The 22,596-nt window shown below is 43.5% G+C and overlaps 1 protein-coding gene across 1 annotated transcript; it reads right to left on the reverse strand.

The window, feature by feature from the left end:
• Positions 1 to 2,451: 2,451 nt before the first annotated feature.
• LOC308289877 (C5a anaphylatoxin chemotactic receptor 1-like) lies at positions 2,452 to 5,115 on the reverse strand. Its single transcript, XM_080731645.1, has 2 exons — positions 5,081 to 5,115; positions 2,452 to 4,318 (listed from the first exon to the last, which is right to left on the reverse strand). Exon 2 carries the CDS (start codon positions 4,310 to 4,312, stop codon positions 3,251 to 3,253), a length of 1,062 nt encoding a protein of 353 aa, XP_080587771.1. The 5' UTR covers positions 4,313 to 4,318; positions 5,081 to 5,115; the 3' UTR covers positions 2,452 to 3,250.
• Between the last annotated feature and the right edge of the window lie 17,481 nt (positions 5,116 to 22,596).

Raw genomic sequence — 22,596 nt, forward strand, 5'->3', positions numbered from 1 at the left:
CTACTCCAAATTCTTCAGATCGACCTGTTATAGCACCACCAGGACTCCTGGAGGCAGTTTGTTTGCTAAACAATTCATTTTTTATATTACTCCCAACAGATTTGATCCAAACATCATGTAAATTGGTACACAGGGTCTGTCCCATTTCTCATTTTCCATCCTTCCAAAGTTTGCAGGAGAACAACATTCCTCAAATCATGAACGCAGAGTGCGATTGCCATGAAACTTTACACCCACATTCCTACTAGGCCAAAGGAGAAATGGCACCCTAAAATATGTCAAATCAGCATCAGCAGGCAGATTCACGTTTACCTATAACTGGACATCAGTGTGAAACTTTGCACACACCAGTGAAAAAATCTTTTTAGCCTATAGCACGACCAGGAGGCAAATATTTTGTTGATATTACTCCTACAGATTTTGTCCAAACTTCATGCAAATTGATACATTATCTCTATATTCGAATTTCTGGCCCACAATAACTTTCCTGACCAGGTGGAGATCTGCGCTCAGAGGAGCTCTTTTTCTGATTTGATCCCTCAAAGTGAATTGAATGACAATAGTAAGTGATGCCCATAATTCACACACACCATTTCCCTCATGAGCTCCCAAGGAAACTTATGTTTACAGTTTGGAGATAAAACTAAAAAACACCACTTTCTTTCTCAAGTAGCTTAATAGTCATTTTATATTAGGTAGGTAACCCCCACACTGCCTTTAAAACTTCTATCCTGTTAGCCTCTCAGTTTTATTTATGTTTGTTACTATGTTTCTCAGTAAATAAAGTCCCTAATACACTAAAACACTATGTTAAAGTAGTTTTTCCCCTGTTAAGAATTATTTCATTTAGTCATGCAGCAAACAAAAGACAAAACATTAAGTAATAGTTTTTATGTCTTAACTTACTGATTGATGTCACTTGATGTTGGCCCACACAGCACTACAGAAATAAGGAAACCCTCCTTTCAGCAACATTTAAGCAAGCGTGTGTGTGTGAGCACGTGAGCACCCACACACACACACACACACACACACACACACACACACACACACACACACACACACACACACACACACACACACACACACACACACACACACACACACACTCATTCACTCATTCATGGGATATTATGGACTCATAGTTCTGCATTAGTGTGTGTGCTCATATACTGTATTCACAACTATCCCTTTTCCTATCACAAAGGCAGACACTGTGTAATAAGCCTGTTTTATCACAATGTTGTACATACAGTATGGACATGAGTCACATGACAATTCTGAACATATTGTATACGTCACAGAAAAAAGTATAATTATGAATAAAACACTGACCAAGTCTTCTCATTTTGTTGTATAATTCAGCATAATAACTGTCTGCCTTTGACTATGCATGTGTCTTTCTTCAGATCCACAGAGCAGAATGCTGATTTATTTTATTTGTATTTATTTTTTTACATGGGTTGCCTCTGCCTCTGACTGTGTTGCAGACACAGTGCCGGTTACGGAAAACCCTGATGTCAGACATCAGCTCCACATACGGAGATTCCCGTTTTGACCATCTGTTTTCCTGTGTCCATTTATGCCCATATATGGAGATATCTGTATCTGTCTGTCTGCGGGGAACGCGCATGCCGAATCTTCAAACATGGCCACCAGGTGAATATGGTCTATTGTGGAAGTGACAATGAAACTGATTCTGAATAAGGCAGCGCCAGGTGAATATGGTCTATTGTGGAAGTGACAATGAAACTGATTCTGATTATTCAATCATTTACAAAACTTCTTCATGAATACTTCTCCAGGATGAACTGATCAGAATTTGGTGGTCAAAGGTCAAGATCAATGTGACCTCATCAGATCAGACACATATCTTAACTTACATTTCACCAAAAAATACACTTTATTATTTGAATGCACTGTATTATGTTGTTTTATTACATTAAGTATTTGCTTAATAGCCTACTGTATGTATTTATAAATCTGTCTATACAGACATGGATATAAACTCCAATGGCTGGTGGAGGCACACAACTGCAGTATTTGTAGTTAATTACACATTTCACATACTCAAATGGGAAGCATTTATGTGTGTCTATCATATTGCTGATACTCCGGATCTGATGGACCGACGATCCCTTGTGCTGTCAAGGGTGAGTGCATGTGTAGATGCGTGGTCATGTATGCCGGTGATGTGGATTTGTCTTAAACGGAAATAAAATCTTATACAGTATGTTATCGTTATTTCCAAAATATTTGTTGTGGTTGTGTGTGTGTGTATGGATGTAGAAGAGTTGACTGGAATTATTGACAATATTTCAGAACGAACATATTTATTTATTTAAACAATAAAAGCCATCAATGCTTGCTTTGTTGTTTTTTGTGGGATCACTGGGTGATCACAAAACAGAAGTGGTTTCACAATTTACATTTCATAAGACTTGAGGAAATAGAGTGCACTCCATGGTGTGTTCAGGCTGGGGAAAAATACGAGATTTCTAGAACGCTTAATCTGTGGAAAAAGAAAGCCATGACATCCTCTACCCCCAACAGTGGGGGATATTTCAACCTTGTCCAGGCGCTCTGTCTATACGAAGCTTGTGCTAAAGCGTATTAGGCAAGAGGCAATGGGTAATTTAAACTGTCGAGGAAGGTTGAACCAGCACTCTCCAGAAACAATTTATCGTGATTGGTCATGTGATAAAAAAGTGGCCCTTTTCAAAGTGGCATTTATCAAACTATTCTCAACTTTTGAAAGCACTCCCCTTGACCAAAAAAGCACAGTGCCTTTTAAAAGATTTTGCACTATGCTGTTGCCATTTGGACATTTCTCAATATAAAAAGGTGGTGCTTATATATATTTTGTTTTTCTTTTTTTTGGAGGACAGTGTGCACATGCACTACTAAACTTAGCTCTTGCGCAATATTGTAGCTATTGTGGAAGACATTCTCCCCCAGCAAGAGCCGGGCGTCAGCAGCTGTCTCTCACCTAAACCCACACCACAGAGTCATACAGCATATTTGATGAGTGCCGATATCACTTAAGTAATCATTGTGAAGTTCCCCAATGAACACACCAACAGAACTGCAATGAGATAGTGCAGCCTGTTTCTTGTTGGATTGAATCTAACATGTGTATAAAATAATTTGTACAGAATGCTAATGATGCCAGTTATCCTAAGCTTAACACACTGAGTGGGTATAAGCTAATGAAGTTGTCTCCCTTCCCCTCGCCCGCCTTGACTATACATCAGACAACAGTATTACTGCTAGTGGTTCCTGTGCTCTTGGAGTTGTTATTGGTGATGCTTGGCCTGGCAGCGGAGGGCTCCTCGTTGATGAAGTTGAATACGCTACGCAGGGAGCGTCCCATGGTCTCCTTGAAACCCCGGCCAAGGCACACGTAGAGCAACGGGTTGATGCAGCTGTTTAGGTATGCCAGACAGAGCGCCAGGCCATGTGTCAGGTGGATGATGGGGTATTGATCAGAGGTTCGAGGGGTCCCCAGAATGATGAAGTCCAACACGTTCAGAGGCAGCCAGCACAGGAAGAAGCTCATGGCTACAGCTACAATCACCCTCACCATACGTTTGGTACGAGCCCCGCTGGACCTCGATGAGCCCCCTGACATTGCCTTCATGTACACCACCCAGTGACTGACCACAATCGCCAAGAAAGGCAACAGGAATCCAAACACGAAGCGAAATGAGGTGATGATCCAGGCGGCGCTTTGTGTGGTGTACGACACTATGCACTCCCTCTTCCACTCGCCAGCTTTGATCTGCTTGTAGTTTGTGAACTGGGGGATGGTGCCAAGCAGGGCCAGGCACCAGACACCGACACACACCGCGGACGCCTGCCGGGGCCGCCGGTAATTCTGACACCACACGGGTTTGATAACTAGCAACAGGCGATCCAGGCTGATCACTACCAGCAGCAGGACACTGCAGTACATCACCAGGTAGAATAGGCTATTCACCAGGGTACAGGCCACCGCACCAAAATGCCAGTGGTAATCGTGGGCCAGAGGCACCATGAGCAGTGGGAGGGAGAGGCAGCATAGGAGGTCTGCAACAGCGAGGTTGAGAAACCACACCGAGTTGACAGAGCGAGTCATGCGGAAGCCGGTCACCCACACCACCAGAGCATTCCCGGGAACTCCCAGTAGGAAGACAAATCCATAGCCGAGTAGTAGCACTAGCTGATACGGTTGAATCTCAGGTCTTGGGACGTCAGTAGGAAAAGGCAGGCTTTCATTAATGTGAGTGAAATTAAAGTTGTAGTCTTCAAAGTAGTCAAAAAGGTCTGCCATTTTGGGCTGTCGTATTGAAAAAAAAGAAAGATTTGTCAGTAAAATGGCATGACAGAAAGGTTCTACAATTACATAAAATTTGTATTTATTTATTTTTTTTTTTTTCATTTCTTGTGAAAGGCTTATGCTAATTTTCACTATGGTACCATTTTCGTCTACTCGTTCTATATGTCTCAAAGGCAGGATGTGTATAGCTTGAATATAAAATCTGGTTTTCACACCAGATTTTAAACTTAAATCCTTTCTTGATGCAACAACCATGGCTACGGTTTGATCATACTTAATGCAACAGGAAAAGAAATGCTGTGTTTTCCATTAACTTGAAATGGCCACTAATTTCAAGCAAGGTACATTTTCAAGCTATCGAGCTAAGCCACTGAGATGCAAAGTAGAGATACATTGAAATAGTACCATCCTATAGTGAGGAGGGAGGAATGACCATTAGTGAGGAAAGGTATTTTATATGGCCCTCAGCTGTATAAAAATACATTTAAAATAAACTAAACACTACACCTGTGCATGTAGTGATAAATACTACATTTGTGCATGCAGTGGCCATATACTTCAGTTGCCAAAGCATGAAACCGTCCAGCCTGTTTCTTATATCGTGCCAACCTTTCGGTTTTCCTATTATGTCTCAATAATCCCACTCCCACATATAAAGTCACTACACATTAAAGTATTTGTGTTTTATGAAAAACAATAATTTCATTGTGTCAAGCAATTAAAAGACAACAAATAAGTCGTATTCTTAATGTTTTAACTCACTGCTTCAAAGTCGTCTTGATGTTGGTTCCACACAGCTCTACAGAAAAGGGAACTGTCTTTCTTTTCAGAAACATTTAAACACACACACACGATACGCCCCCTTGGATAGATTTAAGATGTGTTACAGATAAAGAAACCGCTGAATGAAGGCATTAGTAGATGCAGTAGTATTGTCATCTGCCATTTACTAAAACAGGAAACATCCCCCGAAACCATAAAAGCAGTAATCTGAGGAGAGTGCTTCAACACTACTAAGACGCCTCAAGGTGACAAGCGAGGTCGCACCACAGTGATGTGGACATCAGGGAAGTGGGCATCAGGGATCTCCATCTATGGGCATAAAAGGGATTTGTTCCAGCTGGCAAGGCCACATAGCAACCAGAACTCTAGATGTGAGGGCTGCGCAGGGGCCTGAACCTCTAGTTTCTTATAAAGGCAGAAGACATGAGCTACTCATTATGAACACATGTAAGAAATAATCAGCATTCTGCTCTGTGGATTTGAAGAAAGACACATTCTGAATTATACAACAAAACAAGACGACTTTGTCAAAGTGCTTTATTCATAATGATACCTTTTTTCTGTGACGTTCAATATGTTCATAATTGTCATGTGACTCATGTCCATATGGACATGTCCATATTGTGATAAATCATTACACAGAATCTGCCTCATAGCATACTCATTAGTGTGTTGACAGACACTGTCAACACACAGACAATATTTATATAATACCTTGTACTCTCACCAACAAAAGCGAAGATTTAAATAAGCCTAATCTGTGAAGAATAATTTGCTTAGGACACAATTACTAACCATGTGGAACAACATGAAAGGAAAAAGGAGAGTTGTGAATACAGTTATGAGCTATGAGTTATGTATCTCTACACACAACATGGGACATGGACTCATAATTCTGCATTCAGCGTGTACTAATGCAGAATTATCCCATGTTGTGTATTAGAGATACAGTATTGTGACAAAACCTTTAAGTCAACACTGTCAGTGATGCTGTCGGTATATTCATGGTGTATGAGGAAATGAGAATAAAAACATCAGCAAAATTTGGAAAAAGCAATGGCAATGACATTTATGCAAAGCATACTCCGCCTCCCTCTGTGTGTGTGTGTGTGTGTGTGTGTGTGTGTGTGTGTGTGTGTGTGTGTGTGTGTGTGTGTGTGTGTGTGTGTGTGTGTGTGTGTGTGTGTGTGTGTGTGTGTGTGTGTGTGTGTGTGTGTGCATGCGCGTCTGCGTGTAGTGTACATGTCTGATTCATTTACATTTACAGTATGTGCAATTGTGCATGCATGGTTCATAAGGTTTGTGCGTTTCTTGTCAAGAAAACATGTTCTTGTGACTTTTGATATCAATCCACTGCTTATATGTTCTCCACCCACACACACAGTGTGGATTTAACAAAATACATAACATCTACACCAGTGGTTCTCAAAGTGGGGTCTGGAGACCCAGGGGTTCTCGAGGGGGTTCCAGGGCAGGTGGTCACCAGCAAAACCAGTTAATATAGCATCAACTAAGATCAGTTTAAACACTTTAACCAAGTTATACTATACTGTGCATCGGCTATTTGAAAATAGATGATCTGCAAGCTTGAGTTTGTAGATCTGCTATTTTCACACTCACAAAAAAGAAAATAATTAACAACACAAATCTTGTATGAGGGTCCCTGGCACACAATCCTTTCAGATGGGGTCCACGGACACCAAACATATAATAATTTCCAGGGTCCTTGACATAAAATGTTTAATTGAGAACCACTTATCTACAGAGTCAGACTGCTGCTATTTGTCCATTTTGATAGGGGATCTACTCCATGTGCAACCATTGAGCCTACTAAACGTATGAGTCCTTGGTGCCTCAGTGGAGGTGTTGGGATGAAGTCGATCAGTTTAGGGACGGAGCATTGCTAGGAGGAAGAGTCGGCGTGTCATCTCTAAACGCGTCAGACTGCAGGTCTACGGGGGAAGAAAAACAGAAAAACACCCTTAATTCATCACAGGACTATTTAACCATATTAATCAATATTTCACGTGCAATAACATTTTCATATTTTACACTTTAATATATGATATCAGTACAATAGTAGTCAACAATCCATGACTACTGTAGCTGCATGCACGCAGGCTAAAGCTGTAGTTTTTCACTGGATAAAACTCTTTAAAAATAGAAGAGGGAAACAGAGAGAGGGAAGAGAAAGAAGGGACTTAAGAATGTAAATATAGACATGAGTTGAGTAACCACTGTGAGAGAGTGACTAAAGCCAAACATAGTACCCCATGACCCATGTGAATGTTGTTGTTTTTAACCTTTATTTACACCAAGGGTCTTCAACAGGGGGTCTGAGAGTTACTACCCAGGGGGTCCTCCAAATCTTTTTTATATTAACCACTTGAACCCTAGGTGTTCATATTCTGTAGCCAAAAATAGTCGATCTACAAGCTCACAACGCGAGGCCTTGTGAGCTTGTAGATCGGCTATTTTTGGCAAAGAGGTTTGGTGTAGAGGGTAAAAAAGTGCAGATTAAGTACAGAGTGAAAGGTTACGTTTATTAAGTATTTACGGTTCAAGTGGTCAAATATCTGAAAACACAAATTTACATGAATCCAAAACACACTGATGATTGTGCTGTCAAACAATGAAACTATGGAATCTCTGTAATGGTTGTGAGGGTCCCTGCTTCATCTCTCTGGCCTCAACTAAGGGGTCCCTGGCGTGAAAACGTTGAAAAGACCCCTGATTTACACAATGAACTCACCGATGAGTGTCAGACTTGGCTGGTGGTTCAGGATCACTGAGGTCTCCTCCTCTGCCTCCACCTCTTCGTCCTCCTCTCCCCAGTCGGCGATGTTGGCCGGGGGGATGCACTGCTCCAGGAACAGGTCCTCGTCCTCCAGGTCCACGCTCTCCGGGGGCCAGCGCAGCTCTCCGCTCTCCACCTCGGTCACGTCCGTGGGCTCCACCACGATGGACGGTAGACGCTCCTTGGCGTTGTCATGCTCGTGCACAAGGCAGTTGGCGGAGCACTCTGGGTCCAGGACGATCTCGATAGGGTCGGGGAAGATCTGGATGGTGGGAGGAGGTTGCAATGATCGAGGGTAACATCATGGGCCCCATGGTGACTCATATCATGGCATCAGTTGATGCCAAAAACAGTTGTTTATTGCCTACATTTACATTGATTAGGCATCACAATTTTGGCATAGGACATGAGAATAACACTATTTTCTCCGGTGTAGATAAAACGTAAACCAATGCCATATATTGTCATATGTAACGGAAGTGATGGAACTTACTTGGAAGGGCAACATGTTGTCTTTCCTGTCCATGTCTTCCATGTATTCTTGTCCAGTCATCTCCATCCCTCTGTAGATGAGACAGGTGCACAGTATAGAGTTAAAATAACACTTAGATTCTTTATTTTTGTACAAGGTTGTTTTTGGTTCCTCAGAATCAGAAATAAATAAATAAATAAAAATCCCTCTCTCATCTCTCATTACTCTCTCTCTCTCTCTCTCTCTCTCTCTCTCTCTCTCTCTCTCTCTAACAGATGTTGTGGTATCATTCACCCTTTTCAGCCTTTTTAAGTATCACCCTCATGATCCCCTTGTACCCTTTATCTAGTTGCATTATTATTTTCTGTTTCACACACACACACACACACACACACACACACACACGCACACGCACACGCACGCACGCACGGACGCACGCACGCACGAATGCAAACAAACACACAGAGAGTTGAGCCCCAGATTAGAATTTTAGTCAAATTTGATCATATCAACAAGGATTACGTCCTCACTCACCCTAATTTAATGCTGTGGCAGCATAAACTCTGCTTTTAGCTTCCATCTCATAGTGTAAAGGGTAGCCAAAGCATTTGAAAATCCCATGCAGCTCAGATGTCTACCAGCCAATCTCAACAGAACAAACCACTTTGACAAAGTGCCATCTGACACATTTAGTGTGAAGCACACAGATTGCATAATTTACTTTTTTTGTTTTACACTTACATTTTTAGGAAACTCCTCATTCAGAGGAACTGTCAAAGAAACACTGTGACCCTTCAGAAAGGTTTGATACAGATTTTTTTTTGGGTGTTATATCAATTTGGACTCGTGGCAGATTGGCTGTTGACAAGAGCAGTAGGAAATGCACATCCCTACAGTTTTATACACAATGCTGGATCCTTTTTTATTCAAGCAGGGCTTTATTAGATTGGCTGATAATTTACTTTTTTTGTTTTACACTTACATTTTATGGAAACTCCTCATTCAGAGGAACTGTCAAAGAAACACTGTGACCCTTCAGAAAGGTTTGATACAGATTTTTTTGGGGTGTTATATCAATTTGGACTCGTTGCAGATTGGCTGTTGACAAGAGCAGTAGGAAATGCACATCCCTACAGTTTTATACACAATGCTGGATCCTTTTTTATTCAAGCAGGGCTTTATTAGATTGGCTGTTGACCCTGGATAGAACCTGGATAGAACCTGTGAATTTCACAGAATGCATTGTCTAAGCTCCCAAAGGGACCTGCAGGGGATTGGTAGTTTGGAATCAAATGGACTTTTACAGGTCTGTAGCTCAGAAGCTTTACAGTGTAGATGCCGGTCCCAGAGATAAATAAAATTAAAAAAGGTTGCTACTGCGCTGCCACCCTGGCACGACTGATACAGTACAACAAACTACACTTTGACACCACCAGTCTGTGGTTCTGTGACCTTTGGCTGATACGATATCAACATCTTTATATCTGAAAGTGTCCACATGAACCATGAAAAGAAAACATTATGTCTGAATGTTGTGTCCGTATGAACCCTGTCAAAGAAATGCTTTCGTGAAAAGGAAACATTTTGTCTTATAGTCTCCCCAGCCCAATCGGTTTAGGGTTTGTGAATCCCCTTTTCTCTCTCTCTCACACACACACACTTAAAGGCAATTTTTTTGCCATTTTGCCATCATGTTACTCAACTGTGTGAGGCAAACGTGATGAACTTCCTATTATAATCTTATTGTGATGTTCCTCTATTGGTTGCTCAGGGATGAAAGGGACATTAGAGCAGAGCATGCAGTAATAAATCCTGTTCTCTATGTGCATCTGCCATCTGCAAATGACCATTTGAAAGTTATACGTTGATACACATTTGCTTTAGCTACGTTTGTGACGAAGTTGAACTTTGCCACGAGTGGAACAATGCAATGTGCTCAAGAAAGATTGCACGCATGCAGCATTTCGAGCTTGATGTTTTTGTTTGACGCTGTAATGATCAAGCAGGGCAGGGGTCTTCAACGTTTTCAGGCCAAGGACCCCTTAGTTGAGAGAGAGATGAAGCAGGAACCCCCACAACCTTTTCATAGATTCCATATCTATGAATACCACTTGAACCGTCAATACTTAATAAACTTGACCTTTCACTACTTACTTAGTCTGTACTTAGTCTGCTCTTGTTCCCCTCTACACCAAACCTCTTTGCCGAAAATAGCCGATCTACGAGGTGTTGTGAGCTTTTAGATTGTCTATTTTTGGTTAAAGTTCTCAGAACATGGACACTAGGGTTCAAGTGGTTAATTTAAAAAAGGAGGAAAAAAAAGCTTCTATCACACAAATATTTGGAGGACCTCTTGTAGTAACTCTGAGTCTGAGGACCCCCTAGGGGTCCCAGACCCCCTGGTGAAAGTAGGGCATTAATTTACGAAAAAGAAGAATAAAGTAGAATACAAAGTTAGAATATGGCGATAAGAGGGTTCTGCCCGAGAACTACAATACCCTGCACATCTGAGGCAATGTATTCTTAGAAGAATTCCAGATTGACCCCATTTCCCCTTAATATCGCAATACTTTTGCAGCAGAACTTCCTTGCCAAGAAGACACCCCTGTGTAACCAGAGGAGAAAATGACTGCAGACCAGAGCATTGTAAATGTCTGTTCTGAGATCACCAGCACCTGTTTTGAAACGCCTAGTGTTCTATAAGTGTTCAACTGCATAAAGATGACATCATGACGATTTTAGTTTGAGATGTTCCTGTCAGCTCAACGTGTGTGCTCAATGTCTCTGGTAATTGGTACAATTCTGGGCACTGGGTACAAGGATTCACTGCGGGGCCCCCAAGAATGTTCTTCATAGGGGGGAGGGTTTAACCCTTAAGTTCTGTTCAGATTCACTTCACCTTGGTTCTGTTTGCGGGTCATTTTGACCCGGGGGATATTTGGTTTAGAAAACAACACTAATATAAATTTTAACTTAACAAATCATCATCATACATTGACTTTGTCTCAATTCCAAACAATTCATATGATATATATGGTAAATGTTTGCATTTATGCTTTGCTATATCACATTAAACACTGACAGAGCTAGGCGTTTTTACTGATAGCTGAAATTCATGTAAAATAAGAGCTGTCACATATGAATGTACACTTGTACGTATACACTAAGAGGCACATGCTTCACAAACACGGACTGCATGTGAGGCACATTATGAGCTTCTTGCGCCTCCTGCAAGCAGTCTGTCTTCCTGTCTGCTGTTGTAGGACACACAGCGCTTTCTCTTGCCAGATGCTTCACTCTAAGTTCACTGTTTATTTTACCATTTCTATCATTTGGAATGTTTGGAATTGAGACAAAGTCAATGTATGATGATGATTTGTTAAGTTAAAATTTATATTAGTATTGATTTTTAAACCAAATATCCGCAAACAGCATTAGAGGGTCAAAAAAATGAGGGGGGTGTAGCATGGTTGTAGTGCAAAAATATTTTTTTTACATGTTAATCACAGAAGAATCTTTAAGGCCAGTGAGTTTCAGGTGGAAAAAATATAAACCTCTACCTTTTTCTTTCAAAAAAAACCTATGTTTCTATGTCCGTGGTGCTCAAACTTTTTCATGTGAAGGACCCCCAAAATTATATGTATTTGGCCACGCCAAAATTTGAATTACATATGTGTTATAAGGTCACAGTATGATATGGTGTCGCCTGTAGATGGAGCTGGTGACCTTGAACTCCAGTCTCCCAGTCTTGGGGTTATTAGGGTTCACCTCCGGTGTGACCGGCAGATAGGAAAAGTACTGACTAGGCTACAGTGTTGGCGTGTGTGCTCCACAGTGTTCTGTATATATATTTGTCACTGCAAAGAGTCTTGATATAAAAAGTCAACGACAGAAAAGCGTGAGAGTGTTCCTTTCTTGGAGTGAAGTTACCACATCTTTTTGGCGACGAGGTAAACTGGATTACGTGCTGTTCAAGCTGGAGAAGTAGGCTATGAGCAGCAGCGGCGGCGGTGACGACGCGACGCAGAACGGGGACGTGGAGACGAACTGAGGCGCTCAGAACGGCGGTGCGGCGGCAGCGGAGAATCCGGCTGGCGGCGGCGTCGAGCGACGCGTTCAGATGGCAATGTTTGGAGCTATCAGCGAGTTTGTGGAGGGAAACGAGGACTGGACGGAGTATGAGGAAAGGTTGGGACACTTTTTCTCTGCAAATGACATTGATGATGAGGCGAAGAAGCGCTCTATTCTCCTGAGTGTGTGTGGGGCAAAGACTTATAAATTGATAAGGAACTTGGCCACTCCAAGGAAACCGGGAGATATTTCATACAATGATATTGTCCTGCTCGTGGCAAACCACCACAACCCGAAGCCCTCTGTGATTGTCCAGCGGTTTAAATTCCACAGCCATTTCAGAAGACAAGGTCAGTCTGTGTCAAATTTCGTAGCGGAGCTACGTCAGCTATCTGAACATTGTGAGTTTGGGGCCGTGTTGGATGACATGCTCCGTGATAGATTGGTGTGCGGCATTAATGAAAACGCCATCCAGCGCCGCCTGCTGGGGGAAACTCCACCACTGACTTTTAAAAGAGCCTTCGACATTTCCCAGGGTATGGAAATGGCTGCACATGATGCAAAAGATATCCAGAAGGGGAATGGGTCTCAAGCGGGGGCTGTGTACCAAGTCAGAAAGGAGAATAGTAAGCAGGCAAAGCGGGTGGAGTGTTATAGGTGTGGGGGGTCACACTATGCTAATGACTGCAAGTTTAAAGATGCTGTCTGTCATTCCTGTAATAAGAAGGGCCACTTGGCTAAAAAGTGCAGAAGTGCTAAGGGGAGAGTTAAGCCTGGGGGGAGGAAAACTCAGCAGCCCCAAGCAGCCACACACCATCTAGAAGAGGAGGATGGGGAGGCTACGTGTACTTACAATATGTTTGGGGTGGAAACAGATGAAGAGCCACCTGAGCCTTACTATGCCACAGTCAAGGTTAATGGGCAAAATATCACGTTGGAGATTGACTCTGGAGCTACTGCCTCAGTCATCAGTGAGGAGACCTACAGAGAGGCATGGGGGGCCCGTCTGCCTCCTATCCAGCCCTCAAAACTCAAGCTCAGGACTTATACAGGCCAGCCCATACCTCACTTGGGTGTGATTTATGTGGACATTGAAGCTGATGGTCAGAGAGCTAAAGCCAGGCTGGTGATAGCCACAGGGAGCGGGCCTAGTCTGTTGGGCCGGGATTGGCTCCGCAAACTCCGCCTTAATTGGCATGAAATTAAATATGCCCGCACACACACTCTGGAGGACCTGCTGCAGAACTACACAGAAGTTTTCAAGGATGAGCTGGGCACACTGAAGGGCGTGGCTGTGAAACTTCATATGGATGCTGATGCTAAGCCACGTTTCTTTAAGCCCCGGCCAGTGCCTTATGCTATGAAGAGCATTGTGGAGGAGGAACTGACCCGGTTGCAGGGCTTGGACATCATAGAGCCTGTGCAGTTCTCAAGGTGGGCGGCTCCGATTGTTCCAGTGTTAAAGGAGGACAAAACGGCAAGGATATGCGGCGACTACAAGCTGACGGTGAATCAGTGCTCTACGCTGGAGGAGTATCCCTTGCCACGGGTGGATGACCTGTTCGCGACCCTGTCAGGGGGGAAGCTCTTCACAAAACTGGACATGAGCCACGCCTACCAACAGTTGCAGTTGGACGAGGAGTCAAAAGAGTTTGTCACCATTAACACCCACAAGGGGTTATTCAAGTACAACCGTCTAGTGTTTGGAGTGGCGTCCAGCCCCGCCATTTTCCAAAGAACAATGGACACTTTGTTGCAGGGAATTCCTCACGTAGCAGTCTACCTGGATGACATCCTGATCACCGGGGCTACGGAGGCGGAGCATCTAGCTAACCTAGAGCAGGTGCTGAAGAGGATGACGGACGCAGGACTGCGTTTGAAACGTCGCAAGTGTGTGTTCATGGCACCCAGTGTAACCTACCTGGGGCACAAGATCTCAGCAGAGGGGCTGCAGCCCTTGGAGGACAAAGTGCGAGCCATCAAAGAGGCACCAAGTCCCAAGTGTGTACCTGAACTCAGATCGTTTTTAGGCCTAATGAACTATTATGGCAAGTTCCTACCGGTACTCTCAACGGTCCTGGCCCCATTGTACAAACTGCTGCACAACGACACTAAGTGGCAGTGGGGTGAAGAGCAGGAGAGAGCATTCCAGGAAGTTAAAGGGCTCCTCCACTCAGAGACATTGCTTGTTCATTATGACCCAGCTAAAGAGATAACGCTTGCCTGTGATGCCTCGCCCTATGGCGTGGGGGCAGTCCTGTCCCATGTCATGGAGGATGGTTCCGAGAAGCCTATTGGTTTCTCTTCTCGCACCCTGACTGCTGCCGAGAAGGGGTACTCACAGTTGGATAAGGAGGGGTTGGCCATTGTGTTCGCTGTAAAACGTTTTCATCAGTACCTGTATGGCCGTCCATTCACCATCCATACGGACCATAAACCCCTGATGAGCCTGTTCAGCGAGACTAAATGCATCCCACCGCTGGCCTCAGCCAGAATACAGCGTTGGGCCCTCACCTTGTCTGCCTACCAGTATACAATTGTGTACAGAGCCGGTAAAGACAATTCAAATGCTGATGCACTGAGTCGACTGCCTCTACCAGATACACCTAAGACTACTTATGTGCCGCCCGAGACAGTGTTTTCCTTGCAGAGAATGGCAGAGACACCTGTGAAGGCAGCACAAATCAGACAGTGGACAGAGAGAGATCCAGTCCTGTCACGAGTTAAGACTTTCTTGTTGCAAGGGTGGCCCGGTGAGGTTGAAAGTGAGGACCTCAAACCCTATGCGAAACGCAAGACAGAGCTGAGTTTGCAAGATGGATGCATTCTCTGGGGCTCGAGGGTGGTGGCACCGCCCCCGGCTCGTCAACGGATTGTGGAGGAACTACATGAGACTCATCCAGGTGTGTCTCGGATGAAAAGCTTGGCAAGGTCCTATGTCTGGTGGCCGAAAATGGACCTGGAGCTGGAGAACAAGGTGAAATTGTGCACACAATGCCAGCTCAACCAGAATATGTCGCCACCAGCACCACTGCACCCATGGGAGTGGCCCGACCGTCCCTGGTCTAGGCTACATGTGGACTTTGCAGGCCCGTTTATGGGGCAGATGTTCTTTATCATGGTCGACGCCCATTCCAAGTGGATAGAGGCCCACATCGTGAGCAACATCACAGCCCCTACGACCATAGAAAAGCTCCGTCAAGTGTTTGCAGTTCATGGTTTACCAGATTCCCTGGTTAGCGACAACGGGGCGACGTTCACCAGTGAGCTGTTCAGTGAGTTTATGCAGCAGAATGGCATTCATCACATCCGGACGGCTCCTTTTCATCCGGCTTCTAATGGGCTGGCTGAGAGGGCGGTTCAGTCAGTGAAAGCGGGTCTGAAGAGGTTGACAGGAGACTCTATTAGCACCCGACTGTCACGTTTCCTGTTTAATTACCGCCTCACGCCACAGACGACAACTGGACGCACCCCAGCTGAGATGTTGATGGGCCGGCGGCCCAAGTCAAAATTGGACCTGCTGCGTCCAGACCTGAAGGCCAAGGTGGAGAGAAAACAGGAGAAAATGAAGGAAGGACATGATCAACATGCACGAGAGAGACAGTTGAAACCAGGTGACTGTGTCTATGTGAAGGACTTTAGCCATAACAACAACCAGAAATGGCTGCCTGGGGTCATCCTTAGGCAGAGTGGTCCAGTCTCACATGTTGTCAAGCTGAGGGACGGACGGGAGTTCCGCAGACATCAGGACCATGTGCGCCTGCGTTATGAGGCAGGTCCAGACACAGAGAAAGTCACACAGTCACCAGTGGTGTTTCACCCTACTGAGGAAGCAGGTACAACCGTGCCTGTGCTTGAGCGAGAGACACTGGCAGAGGCGTCTGTGCCCCCTGAACAGAATGAACATTCTTCCACACCCGCACAGACCCCTCTCATGCCCCCAACACCAGTCCCTCCCAAATCACCTTCGCCAGTGGTGACTGCAGCCACACCAGTGCTGCGCAGAGGTTTACGTGACCGTAGACCTCCTGATAGACTTGTGTTGAGAACTTATCACTAAGTGATTATTATTATTATGGTGTAAAGAAAAAAAAAAAGAAAAAAAAGAAAAAAAAATGCACTGAGATAATCTGTGGATGTGTTGAAAAAAAAAAAAGAAACATGTATTTGCTATTTTGGCTTTACTTGGCATTTATTGTGATGTTGAAATCTAAGGGGGGAGAGGTGTTATAAGGTCACAGTATGATATGGTGTCGCCTGTAGATGGAGCTGGTGACCTTGAACTCCAGTCTCCCAGTCTTGGGGTTATTAGGGTTCACCTCCGGTGTGACCGGCAGATAGGAAAAGTACTGACTAGGCTACAGTGTTGGCGTGTGTGCTCCACAGTGTTCTGTATATATATTTGTCACTGCAAAGAGTCTTGATATAAAAAGTCAACGACAGAAAAGCGTGAGAGTGTTCCTTTCTTGGAGTGAAGTTACCACAATATGTTCGCTCAATAAATACATATATTAAAAGATTTGCACACATTTTCACGACTTCAAAAATAGCAGATCTACAAGCTCGCAGCACGGCACTGTGAGCTTGTATATCTGCTATTTTTCAATAGCTAAAGTATAAAAATATTAAGGCCCCTCCACCTTGGGCCCTCAGTCCCACTTTCCCCCCCCTTGTTGTGACACCCCTGATTACTAAGCCAGTTTGTACGCTCTGAAATCTTTGAAATCATTTTTGACCAACTTGTATGTGAGACTGTCAAACTAAGCTGTTTGAGCGCCACCTGTGATGGAAACATTCAGCCTCTGCTGTTATAATGTAGTGGTTTAGTCAGATTGTAATCCCCTGCATGCTAGCCACCTGCACCCATCCCCCATTCTAGAATCTACCATAATCAATTGTTCTGTTTGTTTTGTTTGTTGCACATTTTGTGATTTTTCAAAGTTTGAGTTATCAAAACTGACATCAGCCATTAAATAGGTACACATAGGTGTTAAAATAACTGAGGTAGATCATTTACAATAAAACCTAAACACTCCCATTCTATTGATCTCAATGAATGAATCTTGATTTGTAAGCTATCACTTTTGCATATGGAATGCTATTCAAGATAATGTATTTTATTAATTGATTTATTACAAAACAAATTCATAAAAGAATGGATAACAAGGTGTGGGAATAAGTCAATTCAATTCAATTCAAAGAACTTTATTTTCCTTTCGGAACTTTGTTTGTGCAGTGGTTAAAAAGACAACATACATTCATGGTACATAAAAACAGAAATAAGGGAGCATAATCTGAATGATGAGGTTGAAAGAATAAAAATAAATAAACATAATCCCTTTGGGGTCATTAGCAGGCCAGCTCATTCATCTTCACAGCAACTGAAATGTGTTTTTTTTTTTTTTTTCTAAATTGAAGTTTAAATCACCCTGTCTCTCCATCATAATCTGAAAACAAGCTTAGATTCCTCTATTCCCTCAGAAACAAAATGAAAACGCAAAGATGAAGAAATCTAATTTCAGACAGCCACCTGGTTGCAAAACTGGGCTTGAGTTGTCACTGGGCCACTAACGCTATAGTGGGATTAGGGACAGGAAACGGGGTTAGATGACAAGGTGTTAGCAACCACAGCTAATACTTTAGATCACAGTTAACAAGCTATCTGACAATCATTTCCTTTATGCAAATAGACATTTTTCTTTCCTGTGTGACCTGGGGGGGAAATAAGTGACATTTCTTGCGTTAATCCCCCACCACCCAAACGTTCCTTTTCTGTGTGGTTTGTCATCATAGTCATAGATATGATATCTGATTATTGAATGTGTAAAACTGAATTACCAATACAACTATTAATCCAAAAAGATAATTCCCCATCACCCAATTTATTTCCTACCACAATCCCATTTCCACCACAAAAATAAAAGGGGCCCGAATTGACGTGAATAAATTGACATATAACGTTTGTTATTGTAAAGACACAACTCACATTTCAAGCCTTTTTAACAATATTCAGTGGGTCTAATGGGCTTTGAGATTCCTTGTGTAGGCCTATCTTAAAAAATGCTTGACAGTTGGTGTCTCAAAGTTCGTATCATGGTCAGAGCTGATGTTGACCTCCAATGATCACCTCCTACTTTAATGAGAGCAATATGGCAACTTTTAGACACACACACACACACACACACACACACACACACACACACACACACACACACACACACACACACACACTCACATACCGTACATACACATGTACAGTGCACACATCCACTGTCAGATTATCCTTTGCCCAAATGTTTCCTTTATTTGTCTTCTTGATCTGTAGCTACTGAAGCACACAGGCTATTGGCTACTCCAGACTTGTAGAGGACAATATGAAATCAAGCTAAAAAGTATTTAGCATTAATATACAATTGATTCCTAGTGTGTTGCTGCACATGACTCAGAACTCGCTCAACAGCTCACTCCGACATCAAGAGTGCTTGTGTATTGTCTTGAGTTGTCCATTATACTGGTAGGCAAAGTAGTGTGGCTGGAAAACAAGTCCTTGTTAAAATGACTAACGTTCCACCAACTTTGGTTCTCGCACACGCACACGCTTGCGCGCGAGTGTGCACACACACACACACACACACACACACACACACACACACACACACACACACACACACACACACACACACACACACACACACACACACACACAAAGAAGCACCCTGTCCTTACCCCTCAGTGGTGGTCAGGCAGATGTCTTCTCCATCCTCCTGGTGCAGCATCACGGTGTGGAAGCAGGGTACCTCCACAATAGGTCCTACATCCGAGGGCAGAGGAGAGGGGGTTGCAGGAGTTGGCATGCAGCTCCCACAGCCCTCACCCTCTGCAGGACCCTCATCAGAGAGGCTGGAGGCCTCCAGGGCGAAGCCTGGACAAGGGGAGGCTCCTTCTGGGAGTCCTGGAGGACTCAGCAGGGGCTCAGGAGGTGGTGCGCTCTCCGTATGTCAATGTTTAGCCAAGATGCCACCTCTCTCTTTGGGCCTAGATCAATACTGGTCCAGCCACTGAGCAGACATGAAGGATACAGGACTTCCAACCAGGCCACATGCTGCACGCTCTTCCCTGGTCTACGATAGCCAACTTCCTGCCTCCTCTTCCCTCTGTCAGTGCTCGTGCTCTCCCACTCCCTCCCAATCTTTGTCTTTGCCTCCCCTCCCTCCCGCTCTCTCTCTCCTCCTACTCTCTCTGTCTCTGTCGCTCCCTCTATCCTTCTCCAGCCCCACAGGCTTTGGATAGAAGTGGGATTAGCGTCTCTTTCGATTACGTCGACTCGCTTGCTGCCGTCAGCAGCAGGGCCTGGCTGCCCTACCCCTCTGGCCGAGCCACCGGCAATCTGTGGAGGCTTGATACATCTGTGAGGGACTATGAACTGCAGGGCACACAGATAGAAGGGCTGCATGCACGATTATGACTAAAATTATAATCCAGATTATTTTGCTGAATATTGTAATCACGCAAGGGTCACCGAGTTGGCCATTTGAAGTGTTAAACACAGCTGTAACACTGCAAAGTTTGGTGTGGATTGGTGTAAAAATAAGATTGTATCAGCAGCTCATCATATCTTTGGTGAAATAGTATGTGATTGTCTCTGGGATTTTATTTGGTTCTGGTTATTAATCATTGTGTAATGGTGAGGGGATGAGGTAATAGGTTGCCACAGCTGACTAAATAAAATGTTTGAATGAAACTTTAACGATTGTGAAACCTAAAATCTTGATTTGAGAGTATTTTATTTTATTAGTTATGATGTGAGGCCCCAGCCTTGCTGCTGGCCTATAGTGGGGTGGCCAGGACTCCTGCCGCAGGAGGGTCTTCCACCAAGGTCAGGGACCCCACAGAAGGCCCTCCTTTTTAAATCTTGCTTTGCTTTTATGTATGATGACTAAGCTGATCATGCAGACCATGTCTCTCCTAAATGTGACAATGGATCCTTTCTCTGTGACGGTAAACACAGATGATGATAATAATAATAATAATAATAATGGATTACATTTTTATAGCGCTTTTCTAAGCAAGTCACGAACTCAAAGCGCTTTACAATGGTCCATTCAATCATACATTGGGAAGTTAATGAAGTTAATAACATTAGTTGTGTCTGTGTTTCATATACGGTAGATGTTTCTCTGTGCCTGCATGAAGTTAAACTGTACAGGAGCCGTCCATGCTGGCACGCAGTAATATCTAAACACAAACTACGATTATTATTATTATTTTCTTTTACCCATGAAAATGGCTGCTATGAAAAGAGTCTATTGGTCTGTCAAATGATAAGGTTGCCGTTGGGAGGCTAAATTGGCTGAGGGTGGCTAAAGTCCTTCCCTCTTTCCTATCAATGCACCTCCTTTCCCTTTTCTCTGTCTTTCCTGCTCATTATATCTTCCTCTCTTTCATTATCTTCCGTCTTTACCTCCCCAGCCAACGGCAGCCATACAACTGTGTGTGTTGTTACCGGCATTGGTGGATTTGGATTTGGACGATTCAGGGAATTAGCCGGAGGATCAAGGGCTCAGGGATGGTCTGGGGATATACAGTATATAACAGGCAGTGGCCATCGCTTTAATAAACTGAGTGCTGGCAGCACGGTTTAATCTTTTCTATACAGTATATTGTATAGGCGCAGGTCTAGCTTCTACAGGTGGATGGAATATACAAAGTGTTTAAAATGACTGATGAAAACTGTTAGGAATACCTCATCATTTCAAATATTTAGTTATTATAGGCTGTAACAGATCAGACATTGTAAATAAAACAAGTAATTATTTCTTTCATGATTTCAAACAGATCTTGTTTGGTGAAAATGCACTTGACCTGCAAGCGGCAGATATCTAACTGACTTATGGTTGTGTCCTCATCGTGTTTGTGATCTGGGTTTCCGCTGAGTTTGGCAATATACTGTGAAAGAGTCATCGTCATCTATTATCTGATCTTCTGGTCTGGTTCCACAATGTTTCTCTTTCCTCTTTACTAAAATAAATTGTGTGTGGGTGGGTGTGACCGCAACACACTTAGTGTAATGGTCTTTGCATTAACTGTTAATCTGTCCAACTGCAGACTACCTATAATACCATAGATATAGGTAGGTCATATTTTGGTGGAAGTCAGCTGGGACAGCTATGTTAGATCAGATGAGCAAAACGTGGAAGTGTTTAGAGATTGGAGACTGGAGAATGTAAAAAAATAAAAAGACTGATTTAAGTTAACACATATGGTGCCAACCCCGAGTTTCCCGAGTTTGTATTGGTACTACCGCTGTGCCAACCCTGAGTTTCCCGAGTTTAGGCCGTTTTTGAAAAAAAACAACTTTTCTTTTTTTCAAAAAAAAAAAATTCTAAATTTTTTTTTGGACCTCCAGAAATGTATTAGGCATGATTGCAATAGCGAAATTGCATGTTTAACCCCCATACCAACTCATTCTTTCAAACATGGCAGCCATGTTTGTTTACATCTGAAGAAAACATAATGGCTGATAAATCATGAATGCCTGAACGGATTTCCAAGCGGATTTTTTTGTTTGAAAGCTGTGAACAGCATCTACACACGTGGTGCATCATCTAGGCATGGGCGTGCACTTTTGACACAATTGCACAATTACATGGAAGTCTATGGTAACCATGGCAACGCGAGACATTGAAGAGAAAGAGTAGCTTACAGTAACTGGAATGAATAGTTGCATTTTGTCCAATAGTTGATATCAAAGAAACTCCATTTGTTTAGGCTAAATAGGAGAGTTGTGACTAATGTAAGTATTGCTGCCTTCCACAGTTCATTTCGGACATTACACATATCCTTAACTAATATGACCACATCTATCTATAAATGCGACAAATCTCTGTCTGTTTGTTTGTAATCCGCGTATCTCGAGAACCGTTCGTCCCACCGGCTTCAGATTCGGCACGCGCGTTCCCCGCCGCCGCGCGGAGTGCAGTGCCGGGCCTCGACCCGACCCGACTCGCGGTTTTCCGAAACCGGCGCGAAACGTTCGGAATCTCCTTATGCGGAGCTGATTGTTGACATCAGGCTGTTCCGGAGGAAATCGGCGCAAGCGCTGAGTCATTGTGACATCACTTCATAAAAGGCTCTGACATCACGTACGCCACATGA

Source organism: Nannobrachium achirus (assembly GCF_963921795.1).
Source record: "Nannobrachium achirus genome assembly, chromosome: 8".
Taxonomy (NCBI): Eukaryota; Metazoa; Chordata; class Actinopteri; order Myctophiformes; family Myctophidae; genus Nannobrachium; species Nannobrachium achirus.